The following is a 20885-nucleotide window of genomic DNA, read 5'->3' on the forward strand; positions in this document are numbered from 1 at the left end:
CATAATTATATGAAGACAAAACCTTATTCTGTATTTTGTTTGTTATTGTCTAAAATATCTAATATGCATTAGCAAGTATTATACAGGATTCGGTTAGAAAAAGATTAAAAATGCGTGTTTTTTATTTGTTCATTAACAGTTGAAGTCAGAAGTTAACATACACCTTTCAGAATCTGCAAAGTGTTAATTATTTGACCAAAATAAGAGGGATCATACAAAATATTTTTTATTTAGTACTGACCTAAATAAGATATTTCACATAAAAGATGTTTACATAAAGTCCATTAGAGAAAATAATAGTTGAATTTATAAAAATGACATACACTTGTGTAACATAAAGTTTACATACACTCGATTCATGATACAGTGTTGATCCACAGCTGTGTGTGTTTTTTTGTTTAGTGATAGCTTTTTATGAGTCCCTTGTTTTTCCTGAACAGTTAAACTGCCCTGTTCTTCAGAAAAATCCTTCAGGTCCCACAAATTTTTTAGTTATTCAGCATTTATGTATTTTGAACACTTTCCAACAATAACTGTATGATTTTGAGGGCCATCGTTTCACTAAGAGCTGGGGGGTGAAAACTTTTGAACAGAATAAAGATATTCTATAATACATTTCATTATTTTGTCTAAATATCTTTTCCCCCCCATTTAGTACTGCCTTTCAGAAGCTACAGAAGATAGTTACATTTTTCCAGAAGACAAAATAAGTTAAATTTACCCTGATCTTAAAATTCAAGAAGTTTTCACCTCCTGCTCTTAATGCATTGTGTTTCCTTCTGAAGCATTAGTGAGTGTTTGAACCTTCTGTAATAGTTGCATATGAGTCCCTCAGTTGTCTGTAATTTATCTTAAATTTATATAGTCATTGTTGGAAAGGGTTCAAAAATGCACAAAAATGCGGTAAAACCGAAGAATTTGTGGGACCTAAAGAATTTTCTCAAGAACAGCAGGCAGTTTAACTGTTCAGGACAAACAAGGCACTCATGAACAACTATCAGTAAACAAAAAAAAAAAAAAAAAACAGCTGTGGATCATTCAGGTAACAACAATAATAAAAATCAAGTGTATGTAAACTTTTGAACGGATCATTTTTATAAATTCAACTATTTTCTCTTGTGGACTATACGTAAGCATCTTTTATGTAAAATATCTTATTCAGGTCAGTACTAAATAAAAAATAACATGCAATTTGTATGATCCCTTTTATTTTGGTAAAATAATGAACATTTTGCAGATTCTGCAAAGAACTTTTGTGAACTTTTGACTTGTGACACTAGGCTTGTGTCATATTATCTGCTTTTCTTAGCAAACAAGTACAAGAGCTTACATATTTTATAATGTCACTGCAGTTTTTAATAGCTGCTCTAAAGATGCCAGCTATATGTTTTAATGCACAATGTGATAATCATCTGTGGATAGCAGATGCAATACTTTGTTAATTCTTGAATATGTGTTATACTGCACTTCACTCATTCACATCACGGAGAATTTAGAAAAAGACGTGAACCACACAATTTTTTGCTGAGGCTTTTAAAAGATTTTCTCTTAAATTTCATGTCTTGAAAAATATCTAATTATAGGATGACTATTGATGCAGTGAATCCCGCAGCATAATTAATCACACGCCACTGCAAGCCAATTAGCTCTTTCCGTTGCCCCGCCCCCTCTCTTCACCTCTGCTGAATAGTATTTCAGTACTGGAAGAGGCCGTCGCTGCTGACGACTGCTCGCTTATTGTTTGACTGCATTGAACTGACAGATGTGGCAAGAGACTCTCGCTCCCTACCTTATGAAGTAATAACATGGCTGACTGACCTCAACAGGAAGCCAGCAGTGATATGCGGTTGACATTCGACAGTGCTGTGGGTTAAAAAAAGCCAGTGAAAATGACCCCGCATCTCAGGCGGTAGTCCAGCACGAACAACGGAAACATAGGAACGCGCACTCTAGAAAGCTAATGTATTCTTTTAGAGTGATTCCTAGACATTTAATACCTCTTTGTTTGCTGTGATTGTGTCTCTGTGTGTGGAGACGGTAAGAAAAGAGGCTGGCCTAGTGGAGAGAAGAGGAGGGGTTGTACTACGCCGTTCGACAATGATGAATGTGTTTAGGGCAGGAGTACCTGCGTGAGAGAAGCCGAGGTTTCCATGATGAAATGCTGCATTGTAATTTGCCACGGTGTGCCATAATAAATAAAAGCTCTTGGATTCTCCCACCTTCTCTCCGTCTTTAATCCCCCCACCTCCCTTTCTCACACCTCAAGTCTTCATGCAATTGCACTGTGAAAAATTGTCTGCGAATCTATATAGATCTTCGGATCTTTAATTGGAGCATACGCCACAACATCTGTCGTATACTGAAACCAGTGTGGTTTTTACAGCTACGCATCTCTTGATAACATTGCCAACTGTGATCCTGTAATGGTGAAAACAAAACAGTTCAGTTTGAAAAGCTGTAGTATGGTTTGTTAAAGCAGTATATATCCTATAGTTATCTGTGGCATGTTCAAATACAGTCAGTACTATTTTTTACTGTTCCCTGGCATTTATTTGATCAAAAATACAGTAAAAATAGTAGTACTGTGAAACTTTGTTAGTTTAAAAGTAACTGTTTTCTGTCAATATGTTCACATGATCCTTCAGAAATCATTCTAATATTCTCAATTCAGGGGCAGGGGGAAACCGAGGGGAGAACTTTTAATTGAAACAAGGGAATGAATAGAGTCCTGCTCTGAAACCATTTAATAGAAAAAGAGGATTTTATTTAAATAGATTTTTTTTGCCCAGGCCTGCACTTGTCCGACAACTTATCAGAACAGAGCCTGTGTTGCAGCCATTAAAATAGTTCTGTTTTGAAATCTTATGGCAAAGTGGCTAGATTTTGTTTCTTTTCTTTATTAAGTTAATTTAGAAATATGTTTGGAACATTTTATGTTTGTCAAATTCAAGCTTTTGTTTTTTAAAGTAACGAGCAAGTGGCCAGCGGGAATAAGTTGAGCATGTTTGATCAATTTAGCCTTCTCAAATCAACACGACTTGCCTAAAATAAAATCTATAGACATACAGCACTTGATGCATTTCACAATATTAATTTAAACATTTAATCTAGATAAATGTGTGCTGTTAGACGCATATCCAATCTTTTGTGCGGAGAGTAAAAGCTAAAATGTGCTTTGCAGGACATGGAAGTGCCAGCACAATCGCTTGCATTTTTTTCTAAATAACAGTGAAAACCTAAAATACGCCATCATTTTTACTCATAAAGGTAAGAGTAATACATCATTCAGAACTGCAAAAGGTCTACTTTTATTTGTGTACACACAAAATATCAACAAAACATTATGCCGAAACTCAGCTAATATTTGCCTCACAGACATGATAAATATATCTATAGAATGCTACTTTAAAAGGAAGGAATTCATGTAATAAAATCATGTTATATTGCGTAAAGTTAATGTGAAAATTCCACCTTCACATTTAACATGAAAAACAGCAATAAAACGTAGGTTTTAAGTCAGTTAACCAGCTGATTTATGAGAAAAATAAATCAATGTTTGCACAGTTATAGACCTTTTGGCTTTTCTGAGGTAGGCTAAATATTATGTTACTATTATTGTGACTTTACAAAATGTTTTATTGATTTTTTGAAACTCTGATTGATCGATTTCATGAGACATCGTGATTAGTATTTTTTTTTAACAAATATTTTTTCATGTTCATGTTAATGAATGGACTTGAAAATGTTAAATATTATTTCCAAGCATTTATACAGTAAATAAAAGCTTATGAATACTCACGTAACGTTATGTACTTAAGAAAAATCAACATGTTGGAGCCCGTATTGGAGCCCAAATTTTTTGCACATGGGCCCTGGACTGACTTGCTACTCCACTGTCTGATTTGATGCTCAAGTAACATTTTTAAAAATTATTATTAGCAGTGTTGAAAACAGTGGTGCTTCGTAATATTTTTTGTGGAAACCATGATGTTTTTTTTTCATGAATTATTTATAAGGAAGTTCAAAAGAACAGCGCTTAAATCTTTTGTATCATCATAAATGTCTTTACTGTCACTTTCGATCAATTTAATGTATCCTTGCTGATTAAAAAAAGTCATATATTGTCCCCAAACTTTTAAAAAGTTATGTGTATTACATTTCCCATTTGTCATTTATACCAGGCACACCCAATGAAAGGCACATCACTTTACACTTTGAGCAAGGAATCATCATTTTTTGACACAGTTTTATATCAGGCATAATTAATCAGAATCTGCCAAAAAAATGTCTCAGATGCTCAGTATTAATTTTTTATTCATGAATTTCAATCCCCAACTCTTGTCTTTTCTTTATTTTCTCCAAATAAATTGCTCCTGCTTCTTTAAAATGAATCATTCATGTTGTTGTATTCCTTATTTCTAAAATGGCTTTACACAAAGGTGTCTGCTAAAAGCAGAAATGTAAATGTAAGGCAGAATTCAAAGAAGACAAGGTATTGGCTGGATCCTCCACTTGTTTTGGAATCAGTCAAAAATTGCAGACAGTTCAAAATCTTTTATCTGAATTATTCACCGAGTGGAGAAACGGCAGTAGTGTTTGATCTTTTTCTCCAGAGTCTGAGGTGGGAGTTGTTGTGCAGTTGGCCATGCGAAATATCACACAGCAAATCATCAGAAGCAATGCAAATGCAGTGACAGTTTCCCTCCATTTGAAGTGATCATAGGACTCTCTCAGTGGGAGTTTCCCCCACTTCCACAAGCATTTCCATATCATGATACGCATGTGTACATATGTTTTGTTGTGACACTGTATTTCATGGCTCGGTTTATTTGGAGGTGGATACCGAGTGAGCCTGTAACTAATTCATCTATTTCCTGCTTGTTTCACTGTTTTTGTGCAGGGTCTTCACGAGGAATGTCAGTACCTCTTTCAACCTCAGCTCATTGTTCAGAGGCTCATTGGGATTTCAGTGCTGTATCCGGGTTACTTCATTGACCAGATGATTCCTCTTCACAATAGATCTGTACTCTACAAGTGAGTGACTGTTTTTAAGGTGGAATACATCCAAGCAGACTTAAAGGAATAGTTCAACCAAAAATGAATTACTCACCCACCAAAACCTATAAGACCTTCGTTCATCTTCGGGAACACAAATGAAGATATTTTTAATGAAATCTGAGAGCTTTCTGACCCTGCATAGACATTAGACAGCAATGCAACTGACACGTTCAAGGCCCAGAAAGATAGTAAGGACATTGTTAAAATAGTCCATGTGACATTAGTGGTTCAACCTTAACTTTATGAAGCTACAAGAATACTTTTTGTGTGCAAAGAAAACAAAAATAACAACTTTATTTAACAATTCCTTCTCTTCCGTGTCAGTCTTCGACGCACAAAGAAATTGTGTCCTTATTTTTGTTTTCTTTGTGCACAAAAAACATTAAGGTTTAAACATTGATGTCACATGGACTATTTTAACAATGTCCTTGCTACCTTTGTGGGCCTTGACCATGGTAGTTGCATTGCTGTCCATTAAGGGTCAGAAAGCTCTTAGATTTCATCAAAAATATCTTAATTTGTGTTCTGAAGATGAACAAAGTACTTACAGGTTTGGAACAACATGAGGGTGAGTAATTAATGACAGAATTTTCATTTTTGGGTGAACTATAGTAGTCAATATTTGAAGTGGATCAAAACCTTTCATCAAGGTTGTCCTAAAAAAAAAAAAAACCCGTTCTTGTCTTAGAACAACTTTGATTAACCTTTTTGATCCACTTCAAATGTTGACTACTGTATACCGTTAACACACACACACACACACACACACACACACACACACACACACACACACACACACACACACACACAAACAATAAATAAATAAATAAATCAACAAATATTATAGCGATAGTTTATTCCCCCCCAAAAAAAGCCTGTCATCATTTACAATAACGCTGAAAAATTTAGGGTCAGTTTTTTTTATCAATACTTTTATTAAGCAAAGGTGCCATAAATTGAATAAAAGTGACAGTAAAGACATTTATAATATTACTAATAATTTCCATTTCATATAATTTCTGTTCATCCTGAAAAAACCCTGAAAAAATGTGTCATGGTTTCCACAAAAGTATTGAGCAGCACTACTATATTCAACAATATAGTGAATCCAAACCACCATATGTGACAGTGGACCACAAAATCAGTCATATGGGACAATTTTATGTAGATTTTGTGAAGACATCCTCTGAAAACTGAATAAATAAGCTTTCCATTGATGTATGGAATAGTATTTGTAGGATAGGACAATATTTGGCCGAGATACAACTATTTGAAAATCTGGAATCTGTGGGTGAAAAAAATCTAAATATTGAGAAAATCACCTTTAGTTGTCCAAATTAAATTCTTAGCAATGCATGTTACTAATCAAAAATTCAGTTTTGATATATTTACGGTAGGAAATTTACAAAATATTTTCATGGAACATGATCTTTACTTAATATCCTAATGATTTTTGGCATGAAAGAAAAACTTTGACCCAAACAATGTATTGTTGGCTTTTGCTACAAATATACCTGTGCTACTTACGACACCAAAAATTGAACCATGCTATCACTAAAATACGTTTTAAAATATAGTAACTAGAAAACAGTTTTGCTGTATTTTTGATCAAATAAATGCAGCTTTGGTGAGCATTTCTGTCATAAAAGCAAAAATATCTTACTGTCCCCAAACTCTGGTGCTGTAATCTCCCTCATTTAATTCTAATTCTTAAATAAAACAGTTCTAAAATTGTGAACATTTTTACTCATTTGTCGTCTTTCACACATCTTTCCTTATCAGACACATGACCGCACACACCGTGCAAGTCTCTCACCTTTTCTCTCCCTCGTTCTGCTCTCAACACTTTACCATTCCACACACATCCTTTTCTCAAGCTTCCCTCCATTTCAGGCTTCTACTCTCATTAGATTCAGATATTAAAGCTCTCCTCTCAATTAGCAAATAAAGTCTTTCTAAATGAAAAAGAAGAAAATGGAGCAGGGAGAGGTGATGAAATGCATTCATAACAACAGGGTACACAGAAAAGACCTTGAGCACTGGACATTATGAAGATGGGCTTTTTTGTAGCATTAAAAGCTGGTTTCCAGTGAACGTTTCAGAAGGTCACTGCATTGTATGCTGTGACACTTGGGCAGCTGCTGTTTAATGGATGTCTGGATATACTATTTAATAGCATATATAGGATATCTGCCACATGAAGTAATGTGTAATAAAATCTAGTGGACTATGTTAAATATAGTTATTATGCACAGCTCTTGTTATTTAGGTTGACAAAGATTAAGTTTGTCAATTAAATTAAGTTTTTATAAGAGTTTTGTGTTATTCATAATAGGACATACTATTTAATCAGTTGTGAAATACAAAACAGTGCTGCGTAAAATTGGAAGAAGGGATAAATTAACCATGCAATAAATGATTTTTTTTTTCATTTCAAGGCAAATTTCAAAGACCAAGTTCACGTTCCAAAACACTTCTTTTCCCGAAGCGATCCAGCGGATCTGTAAACAAGTTGTGTTCTGTTTGATTGAGCATTTGGTGTGCTGTTCCTATCGTTAATTATCAAAAACCAAAAGACAAAGCCAATTGTGTCATGGCCAAAAATGTAGATATTAATTATTTATTCTAACTTCACAGTTGTTCTCCATCTCTCTTCAGATTGAAAAGGGCAGCTTGCTGATTAGTTCCTATTGATGTAGAAAATTAAGACGAGAGATATCACTTAATTGTTTTATGCATTTTCAACAAGTTTGTTATAATGAGCTGAAGTTAAAAGTTCTCCCGAGAGTACAAAACCCATTCCCGTTTAAATATTGCCTTGGCACTTTAATAAGCATAGTAGTATCGCTCAATACTGTCTTTGTGTCTCATGAGACAATGTCTGCTATAGTCAGAGTAGCTTTCAAGCAGATGTCCTCTCTCTTGTACCTGGCAGAGTGTTCATCCCAAACTACATCTCTCGGGTGAAGGTACAGCTTGTGGACTGCAATACTAAGAACAAAAGTGGGGAGAGCTGTCCAGTTTTACTGAAAATCCGCTCGAGGGCCCCGCCTGTGCACAACTCCAGCGCTATGGACTGCAGAGAGAATGTTCCCTGTGAGCTAGAGGTCCCGCTGCCATCCTGGGAGCAGTGGTACTATATTTTGGTGGAGCGTTACCTCAGTACCTCAGATGTCTACTTTCGTATTGGCGTTCAGGTGAAAGGTAAGAACTTGTTTTAACTTTGAATTTGTATTGGATTGATCATAGTTTTATAATCAGTCTGATCATTCCATCCTACACAACAATTACTCTGTATTTTTTTTATTTCTTTCTGATTCTTTTATCATCGTCTAGGGCTCTGCAAAGCCTTTAGCTCTGTAGGAACATACAGTGGGCCCAAAAACAGTTTGGACGCTTGTGAATTCTAAAAAAAAGTATAAATTCCATTGAATAGAAAACATAACATCAAAAAATTATTTTCCTTTTCCTAACTTTCCTTTTTCTTTTTTCAAAGAGATTTTAGTGAATGTTTGAATTTCACCTCTAGTTCACACAGGTATTCTAACAGGAGGCAAGGGAGGCAGTGCCTCCTTAAAATATTGGATGAGAAAAAAATTCATAGTACAAAAATGAAGCAACGCCAATATTACAAATTATAACATTAAAAAGTCTATAAATTACTCATTGTCCAACAGCGACACCAGCAGCAGGTAAAGTTAGAATGAATGGGGGGGAAAGTCATGTAAGAGGAGACAATGTCTTCACCGCGATATAATTAGATGTGACTGGTTATGAATGGCTGTGATTGGTTCATGTAATAAATCCCGCCTCTTGTGCACATTCTGTGTTCGCAAATTAGTCTAAATACACAAAATAGTGTCATTAATGGGATGACTTATTTTAAAAAGTAATTAAACTCACACGCTTAGATATAACCACATTGTTACATCAAAATAAGACTTGAAAAGACATGAAAGCATGATCTGTAGGAGGTTTTAGTGAGTTGGTTTAAAGTAAATTTTAAGTAAATCTTTGTGTCTGTGAATATTTACAGAGCTTTGATGACTGATGATCATGAAAAAATCAAAATAGTTAAAAGTTAACTAATAAAAAGTATGGCTCAACAAGTTTACAGATAAAATAATTTAAATTGTTATTATTTTGGAATAAATGTAAAATGCTTGATGAGAATCAATAGAATATTTAGAGAATGTATAGAATATTTGACAAAATATATATTTTTTTCTGTAAGTAATGCAAATAAGAAAACCCTTGATAAATTGAACCCTATTGAAATACAATAATCCTGAAGAGGTACTTGAAATGTATCTATGAAATAAGTGTTTAATTTTTTTTTTAAAAATAAGCACATATCTTTTCACACAAAATTCACAGAATTAAAAAAAACATACTTTTTTGCCTAAACTATAGAGCTAAACCAGTAGTAGCAATGACATTGTTGTGTAAACATGGCTGAAGATGCAAAAAGGGGAACAGATGAACCAAATCAATTGAGTGAGTCATTTAATTTCAACATTGCTTTTAATAATTAAAAAAAAACATTTAAAAACTATTGCGTGACAAAATGATTCACTGTTTTGAAGTGCTCCGGTCCGAGCGAAATCATTTGATTTAGATCTGAACTTCAGAGTGGGTTCTTGAATCATTCCGCCAATTGAAGGATTCACGATTCGCCCTCCAGTCTTGATCTGAAAAAATGCTTTGCGAATCAGAATTCAGATCGGGACTTCAGAGCAGTTTTGCAAATTTTATTTTAAGATTTTTTTTTTTTTGAACAATAGAAAAGATTAAACCATAAGAGAGATCTCTGATTGAAGTTCTTGAAAATAAAAGAAGTAGTGCTTGAAAGTCCTGGAATTTTATTTTACATTATCTGTACGAAACTACAAGTTTTATTAAACCAAAAAAATGAAATGTGACTGGGACATGAATTTACATTTGATTTAAAACAAAAAACCTTTGAGTTTGTTTGTTCATTTCAGAACACATCTCAGCACATTATGTTAATTTGTGAAGCATCATGTGATGGAAAATTCAGCTTTGCCATAATAAGAATAAATTGTTATGATTTTTGTCAATATTACTATTTTTACTATTATTTTTAAATAAACGTGGCTTTGAAAATAAGAATATAATGAATGACATTTATTCGTTAACACCTACAAGTACATTTCTTTGGGTCAACCGTGTGTCTAATTTTTTTTACCATCATCTGTTAATCTGCAACAGGCAGAATTTAAAGCAGGAATCCATATTGTAATAAACTCCTAATTCCGTATAATCAATGTTGTGGGTTGTGACATGTCATTTACCACAGGCTTTCCGGCGGTAACATAAAATCACACTATGAATAGGTCCACCTGGGATCATATTTTCCAGCTAGTGTTTGGGGGCACGTTACTGGATGCCAATACATTCTCTGATTCATTGATGGCCTGTAGTGCTTTAGGTTGCAACAGTCCCAGCAGTCTCCAGTGGAAATATTTTAGTCCAGCACAGATGAGAGGGCAACAGATTGCAGATTTGATCTAGGCTTCATTAATTCTTTATTGGGATTTATCAGTACAAATGTTAAAGGCATATGGCTCCTAGTCATTGTTTGGTTTCAGCATTACGATGAATTGCATTTGAGCATATTAAAGCTACCTGGAACGCATTCTGACTTCACTGCTAGAAGGGTTTTTACAAAGGCAGGTGTTCTCATGGCCCAGGTGGAGTTGGGAAATTAAAGTGTGTTTAGAGAGAGACAGGCTTTGTTACGAATCTCTGTGACAAATTGGAACCTCGGCGGGCTCAGATGAGGACCCTGTCATGGATTGGAGCCTCCGCCTTTTATTCTGCCTATTGTTACAATGAAGTGTTGATGAATTCCGTACTTTTCCGTGTCTTGAGTCGTCGTGATAAATATGGCAATTGGGCTGCTCGCAAAGTGTGAAATAGACGGGGGACTCAATTCAGTCACATGGACCGTATTATTGCAGCATCGCGAAGTTGCACGCTCGCTTTAAAAGACTCGCTTCGAGTCAGATTTGCTCTTTCTGCTTAAATTTGTACGCTGCACCTTCAAATTACACAGCTGTTGTTTACAGTTTATTCATATGACCTGATTTTGCTAGAATGTCTGATTGGATCTCAATTTTAGAGCATTAAAATATTACATTAATGACTTTCCTATTAAAAACACCTTCAGTTTACAAGGTCAAAATGTAATTTCCCTCCTCATAAGAGTTAGCAAAAACCCCTCACTCTGCTTCTATCAAATTTACCTTGTTCCTCGTCTCTGCTCGTCTGTTCCCCCAATTTTCCTCCACGTCCTGCGGCTCAGCAGAATCCCTGCCTTTGTTACAGCCTTGATGCCAAGGGATGTTGGCGCTGATGGCTCGGTAAGAGGGGATGAAGAGGAGGGCCATTGATGTTCAATGAGGCTGAACAGTCTCAGACCAGCTTAGATAAAGCACTCACAGGGGGAAACAATTGGCCATGATGAGACGGTGTACCTGCGGAGAGCATTATCTGTGCGCGTAAGGAGCGGAAAAAGGAAAAACCTGTCTAGCAAGGAGTTATTGCGGCGCCGTTCTGTCACATTCAAGGCTGAGAGTCAATTTTGTCACTTCAGACTATTTGCTGCATTCATAAAGGAGGAACCAAATCCCTTTTGCTTGATGAATTTGGGCCGTCGAAAGATTAAAACATTACAATAGATTAAAAATATCATGATTTTTGTAGGGCTTTTTGTTGCGGATTTGCAAGTAATCTCATTTTTAATGCATTCAGTCCTTTTTTCATGAAATATCAACATAATAAGTACCAAAGATTTGTGCTACTAGCCTACAGCAGTCAATGGGTGGTTTTTTGCATTAATACTGTTTTTGCTCCTAGGTAATTTTTCATATTTGTGACCCTGGACCACAAAACCAGTCTTAAGTCGCTGGGGTATGTTTGTAGCAATAGCAAAAAATACATTACATGGGTCAAAATGTTTGATTTTTCTTTTATGCCAAAAATCATTAGGAAATTAAGTAAAGATCATGTTCCATGAAGATTTTTTTGTAAAATTCCTACTGTAAATATATCAAAATGTAATTTTTGATTTGCAATATGCATTGTTAAGAACCTAATTTGGACGACTTTAAAGGTGAATTTCTCAGTATTTTGATATTTTTGCACCCTCAGATTCCTGATTTTCAAATAGATGCGTCTCGGTCAAATAGTGTCCTATCCTAACAAACCATACATCAATAGAAAGCTTATTTATTGAGCTTTCATATGATATATACATCTCAGTTTTGTAAAAATTTTACCTTATGACTGGTTTTGTGGTCCAGGGTCACATTTGTTGTTGATTAAATTCTTCCATTTGTTGGTAAAGCACATTCTTATATTTTGTCACTGGCTTTGTTTTTAAAACATGATCCAAATGAACACGTCAATGTCATTGCACACTAATTTCGGATGAAGTTAATGCAGATTTATAGAAACTCACGTAATGATGGATGATTAAGATTAAGTGTCCTGCTATACCTGTGTTCACCCGTCATTAGTACCATTTATTATATAACGTAGCTAATCCAGTGACCCGAAAGCACTGCAATCAAGGTAACTATTAGACATCATCTAACACTGTCATTCATTTCTCCTCTATGCTATTTTTCACCAGTTGTGATGGTCCATAGCCTGAATCACATGACCTTGTAGTATCACCTGTGTCTGAAGGTTTTGGTCAGCGCTTCTGTCAGCCTTAATTCAATTATTCTGAACCCAGCTCCCCTTTCCTTGATCAATTTCTCTGAACAGCAGATACTGGCTGGCTGCCATCTCTTTCCCAAGTCAGTATGACTCTTCATGTCCTTCCTTCGCCGTCTCTCTACACCATTCAGTTCTCTTGATATTCTTAATGGAGAGAACAGATCGTTTATAAGTTCAACAAGAACCATCTGGGAGTTGCTGTGTGTGTGGAATCCATTTTCTCTCGGCTCTTTTCACAACAAATTTGTGTTTATTGATGATAAGACAGTAAAAAAAAAAAAAAATCTAAACTGATTATTTTTTTTTATGATCCTCTGATGTCTACAGATTTTCAAACTTTATTATAGTCATGTAAAATTGTGCAGTGGATTTGTTTCAATAGGCACTGAATATTATTCTCATCATGGCAGTTTAATGTATTGTCGTGGTCAGGTCTTCTCTGTGAGATACAGTAAATCTTTCATCATCCGAGTGAATCATGTCCAGAACAAAACAAACACGAGTAGACCAAACAGAAACGGACAGGTTAGACAGTGAATCTCAAGTTTGTTAAGCACTGTTCCATAGTGCTTTGTTATTTTGTTGAAATGTTGTTGTGGTCGAGTATATCTGTTAAAAAAAGAGGTTGTGGATGTTCAGTTGATACTGTATATCAGGGCTGTCAAATCCATGACCAGCAGAGGAGTCAAACTTGGACTGAAGGATGATTTGATGGGGAAAATTAAATTATGCTGAGAACATTCCCGTTCACTTATTTCCATAATAAATATTCATTTATACTCTGATAAATTAGATTTAGTCATTTCCATGTGCTCCCTTTTGTTTTACGCCAAGTTCTGTGGCTGGCTGTATAAAGTCTCACAGGGTAGTCATTGGTTTTTAGACTTTTAGACTGGTCATGACTATTTTGAGTCAGTTACGTAAAAACAGATTGGTTAATCAGATTGGTTAACCAGCTAAATGCTAGCTGGTTTGACTTGTTTTTAAGACACTGTCTTAATATAGTGGCTGTGTTAATTCAAATGACCCTGGAATTTATTACAGATGAGTATTGTGCACATTCTCTTTCATTCCTAAACCAAGGTTTTTCAAATAAAAAAAAAAAAAAGACAAAAGGTGACATTTACTCTACTCTGGTCAGTGTAAACCAATAAACTGTCATTTTACAAAAAAACATCCATATCCACTAGGATATCCTCATTGATTTTTCTTTCCTTGTACACTAGACTCTATTTTTATCTCTATTTTTACAACAGTTCTTTTTGGTCTTTGAATTTGATTGGCTGAGAGGAGTGTGATATTCCAGTGATATCGGAACTCCAACATTTGCGGATTTTCTTACAGTGAGTGTCATGGTGGATGCCCAAATCCACTATAATTAAAAAAATAATACTGTTTTTGTGTCACAGAATGTAGTTTTAAGAGATTTTTAGGTGAGAATGTACTTGATTGGGCTTCAAATATGCGGTTTGTTAATAAAGATTTGTTTGAAAATTTGCTTCGATGTTTTTGGAGATGTGAGCTCCAAGGAATCAGCATCCGTTTAGCTCTCATGAACACTCCAGGAGCAGCCTTACCTTGGCCAGACCTTCTGGAATTTGCAGCTGGCTCTGGTGTCTCTATAGTGATTAAACATGAGATATAATTCATTTTGGGTAGGCTAAATCTAACAGGCAGTCTATGGGCTCATTACAGGTCCCATATTGTCAAAACTGAAATCTCCTGCTTTTTTTCATGATAACTGAGATGTAAAGGCTATGTAACTTACATATAAGTTTTAAAACAGTCAATCCACATTAAAATGCACACAGCCCGCATAAAGTAGCTGTGCCTTTTTTACAAGATGCTGTGACTTCCGTAAAAATGTGACGTCCAAACTACTCAGTCACCGCCTTTAGTCAGCACCTTGAGCACCAACCACCAAACCCACATCACGTCCATGCCATTGCTAAGCAACAACAACACGGAAACAAGTCGAGAAAACTCTATTCAGGTGATGGATGTCAGGAAACTACAGGGACTACTGTCAGGGGTTGGGGGGGTCTATGAGGGGGTTAGATGTTTGTCCGTTGGGGGGGGGGGGGGGGGGGGTCTATGACGGGGTTAGATGTATAAATGACGATTGGATCCTAAAGGTTAATAATAATAAAAAAAACTGTTAATAATTGGTTACACAGAACTTTATTACGTTAATTTAGCACCATATACGACAGCCTACTTGCTGCACAGTCTAAAACTTTTGTTAGGGCACATTATTTTGCGGGGCTTCCTAACAAGGTTAATTTAGTTTTGCTTTTTAAATTCGTTTTATTTTAAATAGAGATCACGATTTCCTAGCAATTCTAAACTAAGCAAAATAATGTGAGACAAAATATTAATTGCTTCAGTCTATTAAAAAGTGTTTAATTCATTTGAATGAATTATTAATAATTTAATACATAATATTTAAAAAATAATATATTTAATACACCAACTTTTTATAGCTCACAAAAACATAACTGGATGAACCTGCGTTTTTGAATCAATCTCTAGTAGTCAATGACAAATACATTTTTTAACAGTTGTTTCCATCTAGTGGTGAAACAAAGCAAGCGACACAAATATTACTTGAAGCGCCAATTACTTTAAAAAATTGACGTGCTCTGTTTTGATCTCTACCATAGACATCACATCAGTGTTTATATCCAAACTATGACCTTTAATCAGAATATTGCTGTGATATTAACGACTTTGTATTTGAAAAGACTGTTTGTGAAGCTGTTTTGCCAAAAAGCTTTTTTTTTTTTTTTTTACATAAACATGATGACCGCTATCTGTCAGCGGCAGTCCAAATATAGATTTGAATGTTCCGGTAAGTCTTTTCAAAGGTTTAAAAGACATGAGGAATCGTTGTCATTTACAAATGATCGCGTGGGTTTTTTAATTTTTGAATCTCTATCATTATTATTTATTTATTTTTATATTTTTGGTCGGTGTTGAATCTGTGGCGGTAGGAATTTAATCTGTGGCGCACCGCCACAGATTCGTCTATGTGTGGGAAACACTGAATGCACTGAGCAGCGCTGTCATCGGAAACCCTTAACAGATGAAAGAATAGTATGTCAAAGATACAGCTTTACTCAGCGGACATTCAAACTAATGTTTTGTTGTGAATGTGAGATTGAGCTGAAGTTCTCATAATACTCTATATAATACAGTGAGCTGTTAATACAGTAATACAATAAGCTTTTAATCAAGCAATTCAACTTTTCTTTGTTACTAGTTCTAAAGTGACATTTACAAATTAGTAATAGAGGCTTGAGCTCAGCTGTTTAACTGTCAAACTTAGATTTTATTTTTTGGCAGTAGTTCTGCAGAGAAGAGGGTTTTTAAAGACATTCCGCTGTTGTTTCTTATGTATTTACACACTTAAACCATCAAACTATTGTATAAACGCAATATAACACTTGTAGCCGGCTGTATATTGGCATGCTGTGATTTCATATGGCACTCAGCCTGTGGCCTACTCATGTGATATTGCTCTTCTAACCACCAAGATTAATTTTAAATATTGTACATTACAGTAGTAGTAGAAAAAGCAGTAGTACTGTAGTTCATGGTGCTGCAGTTTGAGCAATTTTTCCCCCCAAATTTTACTTCCCCTATTTTACTTCCCCTGTTGCCAAATTTTACTTCCCCTATTGCATTTGTTGTGTTGGTAACACCAAATGGCCATATTAATAGTGTCATTAATTGTGCTAATCTCTCATGAGCTCCAGGATTCAGGGAGTCCTCTTTGTTTGAGAGACATCCACGGAGCCAAATTGAAACGGATCCCGGTCGTGGGATTTCAAAAGCAGTTTCGAAACAATGAGCCGCAAATTTTAGCCCCCAAACTGCACTTCATCACACAGCTGTAATTGAAGTGTCAACAGAAAGGGTTTGGGGCTTTAGCTCGAGCCATACTTGCTATTTCTGCAGACCACCATTGTTGGGAGAGCTGCAATACAAATATGATATTTTAAATTTTGCTTAATTTTTCTGGGGCTCATTGGACTCCATTTAGCCCTCAAGGAGACGAGAAGGTTAAAACACAATAAAAGGAGGCTTAATTGAGACTGATGTGTTCTTATCACCATTAATGATGAGTTTCAGTGTCTTAACATGGTGATATGACTGTTAATAGATCTAGACCCTCCAGAGCTCCGAAGACTGAAATGAGCTAATTCAACACGGAATGAAATAACTACATTCTCTACAGAGGCATATTTCTCTTCAGTAATGGCATCAGCACAAATGTGATTGGGAACCGTAACACAAAATGGAGAACAAATAAGGTAGTTAAACATAATTGTGTTTTCGACGAGCCCCATTGTTATTGCTATTGATTGTTTAGCTGGTCTCATGAATATCTGGAATTTTCTTTCGAGTTTAATTTTGGTTATGGTCAAACATCTTTTAAGCTAGCTGTAAAGTAAATGCAGAAATATGTTTGTATAAAAACTGGACCATACAGCTCAAGTGTGCTATGATAATGTACAGTTACATTTTCTAAGTGACGGATAAAAAGTGCAAGTGTGTGACCAATATTGAAGGGCTTTCTTACTTTGAGGATATTGAAGCGGTGACCTTCTAACACAGCATCTTAAATGCAAAATATAGTGTAATTTGCCCGCCGGTAGCCATGACTTCGCAATGTCCAACCTTCATGGAGCCATAAACCAATTTCACACAGGGAATTGCATTTTTATTGACTTTTACATTCTCTAGAATGGGCATGAGAAGCAAAATGCTTCAGATTCAGGGGTTGAAAGGTTAAGTTGGATCCATATATATGTTGTTAATGTTGAAATGTGCTTTTAAATTTAAAGCAGGACAAAAAAGTCTGTGAGCTATCAGCATCTGTATCAGTAGCAGGTGCCAACTTGGTTAACAGTTGTTGGGCACAGCTCTCATGGAGAGATTGGGCAAGAATACGCATATGTATGCGGAAAGATCAAACACCTGTGGAACGAGACAAACAGCTGCTTAACCTTCTTGTTGACACACCGACGGGAGATAATGGCAGGAGATAATGAGGGGAGACATGTTTAAAGTGTACTGTTGCTATTGATATGTAAGCTGTTCTGGATGCTTTCCCTCAGACCTCTACTTTGATCAACAGCAGTAAGGCTAAATGGACCAAATTATATATAATTTTACAAATATGTGCGCATACTCACACACACACACACATAAAAAAGGGATAATTTTAAAGCTAAAATAATGGCTTTCAAATTGTAATTGGAAAATTGTTAAAGGAGTTCACTTCCAGAAGAAAAATGTACTATGATGTACTCACCTTCTTGTCATCCAGGATGTGCATGTTGTTCTTTCTTCAATCATAAAGAAATTATGTTTTTTGAAAACATGTTTTTTTTTTTTTTATGGTGCCCCGAGTTTAAACTTCGCAGTTTAAATGTGGCTTCAAATGATCCCAAATGCGGTTGTACAGATCCTAGTCGAGGATGAAGAGTCTTATCTAGCAAAACGATCAGTTATTTAAAAAAAAATTAAAATTTATATACTTTTTAACCTCAAATGCTCATCTTGTCTTGCTCTGCATGAACTATTTTTTTCCGGTTCATGACAGTTAGGGTATGTCGAAAAACTCCCATCTCATTTACTCCCTCAACTTCAAAATCGTCTGACATCTTTGTTTTATTTGACTTTCTTTGCACGTTCGCTTTGTAAACACTGGGTTGGTACTTCCGCCTATGTATAACATACACTCTTAAAAATAAGAGCGCTTCACGATGGCATAGAAGAACCTTTTTTGTTTAAATGGCTTCATAAAGAACCTTTAACATCTGAAGAAACTCTCTGTTTCACAAAAGGTTCTTTGTGACAAAGGAAGGTTCTTCAGATTATAAAAAGGTAAGAAAGATATTGTTCTTTAAAAACCTTTGACTGAATGATTCTTTGGAACCAAAAATGGTTCTTCTATGGTATCACTGTGAAGAACATTTACAGCATGTAAAGAATGTAATGTCAATGAGGTCAAACTAGTGCAAGACAAGCATTTGTGGTTAAAAAGTATATAAATTGTAATTTTTTAAACATTTTTTAGAATTTGGCTGGGATTGTGTAGAGACCTTTGAACTCATAGATCCTTATTGAAGTCCATTATATGGAAAAAAATCCTTGAATGTTTTCCTCAAAAACCTTTCTTTTTGACTGAAGAAAGAAATACATTAACATCTTGGATGACAAAGGGGTGATTATCAGGAACATTTTTATTCTGGAAGTGACCTAATCCTTTAAATGTAACTGAACTGTGTTTTTCACTAGGTAGGTTAACATGTTTGGTAATCACCTTGGCCTACTTTACACCTTATAACTAAAAATTGTTGTTGTTTTTTTTCAAAACAATACACCCTTTGTCTAGATTTGTCAACCTGAACGCACCTGCTTGCAGAACACTGTTGTGGTGATTCGTTGTCATACTATTCAGCAGCATGGTAAGCATTTATTGTTGAAATGTAAAAGATTTTATTTCTGTTGATGTCCTTCTGGCTTACTGCTGATGTCTTGTCAGTGTTTGTTTGCTTCGCTAATGTTGCTGAGTTGAGTCCCGTAGGGACACTGTGGGAAATTTAGAAAAACTTAATCCCAGCCGCTAGGATATAATGCATCTGAGATGGATCAGAAAAATTGTTGTTTGTCATTAGGGCACATTGTGAAACATTAGTGAATTACTGCCTATTTAAAACATTTCATGTCAACTAATTTAGTTTGACCAAGAGAAACACATACATACCAAAACAGAAATATGTTAATTTTGCCATGCCATTAATTTTGTTTTCTTTAATTTAATTTTGTTCTAATAAACACTGGGGTTTGTTTTCTTCATTTTACAGCAGCTCTACCATTGTGCAGTGATGTGTATAAAAGCACTCATCTCCTTCAACGCCTCTGTGATTGAATGTTTTATTGTTTATTTTCTCACGGACACAGTAACCTCAAAAGCCTGCAATCATAATTTCTTCAGGCCATTCGTGTGGATTCCTTAAAATCATTTTCATAATTAGATGACATGCCATTGAATAATTAAAATGTGTAATTTTGTTTATTATTATTTCAATTATGGCAACAAAGCTCATTCCTCCCCATCAACAGCTCAACAGTTTGAGTTGTTAATACTTAAGAGAACATTATTTGCACATCACTGGACTGTCACGCTTGATTTAAGAGACGGAAAACCAGTGTGTTAAGTGAATAGTCCAAGTTTCAGTGCTAAAACTGTTCCAATGAAGAAACAAACTCATCTGCATTTTGGATAGCCTGAGGGGGAAATATATTTTCAGCAAGTTTTCATTTTTTGGGCGAACTATTCCTATAATAAGCTAAGTGAATGCATGATATGTGTCAGTATATAGTTCAAGACCACTGGGACATATAAAAGCCAATGAAACATAAACCAAACATTACTGACTGCACCTTTAAAAATAAAACTAAACAATAGACAAGATTGATAGAGTCATTCTCTTTATTCTTCGGTTAATGAAGCAAAAGGCACTTGGTCAGCAGGCCGATATGTTGATATGGCTTCAGATAACTGTTTTAATTACTCAGTCAATTAGTGAAGTGAAGCAGGACTTCGGTAGTAACAGAAGACATTAGATTCAGTAAACTAATTACCTGCTGTACGCTTGACACAGTGGGGAAAACAAGCTATAACAAAACCATCAGTGGATATTACAGAACTTATTTAATGCGGCAAATGGGCAAGGCCAGAATAAATGCTGAGCTTTTCCTATAAAATCAATTGTATTGATGGAAACGTCTCACAACTTTATGACTGTTCTAGCTTATTTTAGACATTGTTTGGTCTTAGAGTTATTACTCTCATTATTTCTTTTATCTTATTAAAAGCTTAACCATAAACAGGCCACCTGTTAAGGGCTAAAAAGCAACATAAACCTTTCTAAAATAGTGAGTGATGTGCCTCTTAAACAGAATTAGATGCCAAAGTCGTTATAATGCCATTACTACTGTATGTCTCGTAATATGACGTCATGCAACAAAAATGGCAACAGTTCAATTTGTTCTCATCAGCA

The 20885-nt window shown here is 35.3% G+C and overlaps 1 protein-coding gene across 1 annotated transcript in view; it reads left to right on the top strand.

Moving 5' to 3' along the window:
- Positions 1–20885, top strand: part of tmem8b (transmembrane protein 8B) — a 183651-nt gene that overhangs the window by 96516 nt on the left and 66250 nt on the right. The window contains exons 4-5 of the mRNA XM_073840667.1: positions 4901–5034; positions 7994–8262. Of these exons, the coding sequence (XP_073696768.1) occupies positions 4901–5034; positions 7994–8262 (403 nt within the window). The remainder of the gene's footprint in view (positions 1–4900; positions 5035–7993; positions 8263–20885) is intronic.

The sequence above is a fragment of the Garra rufa genome, chromosome 5, assembly GCF_049309525.1.
Source record: "Garra rufa chromosome 5, GarRuf1.0, whole genome shotgun sequence".
In the NCBI taxonomy this organism is placed as follows: Eukaryota; Metazoa; Chordata; class Actinopteri; order Cypriniformes; family Cyprinidae; genus Garra; species Garra rufa.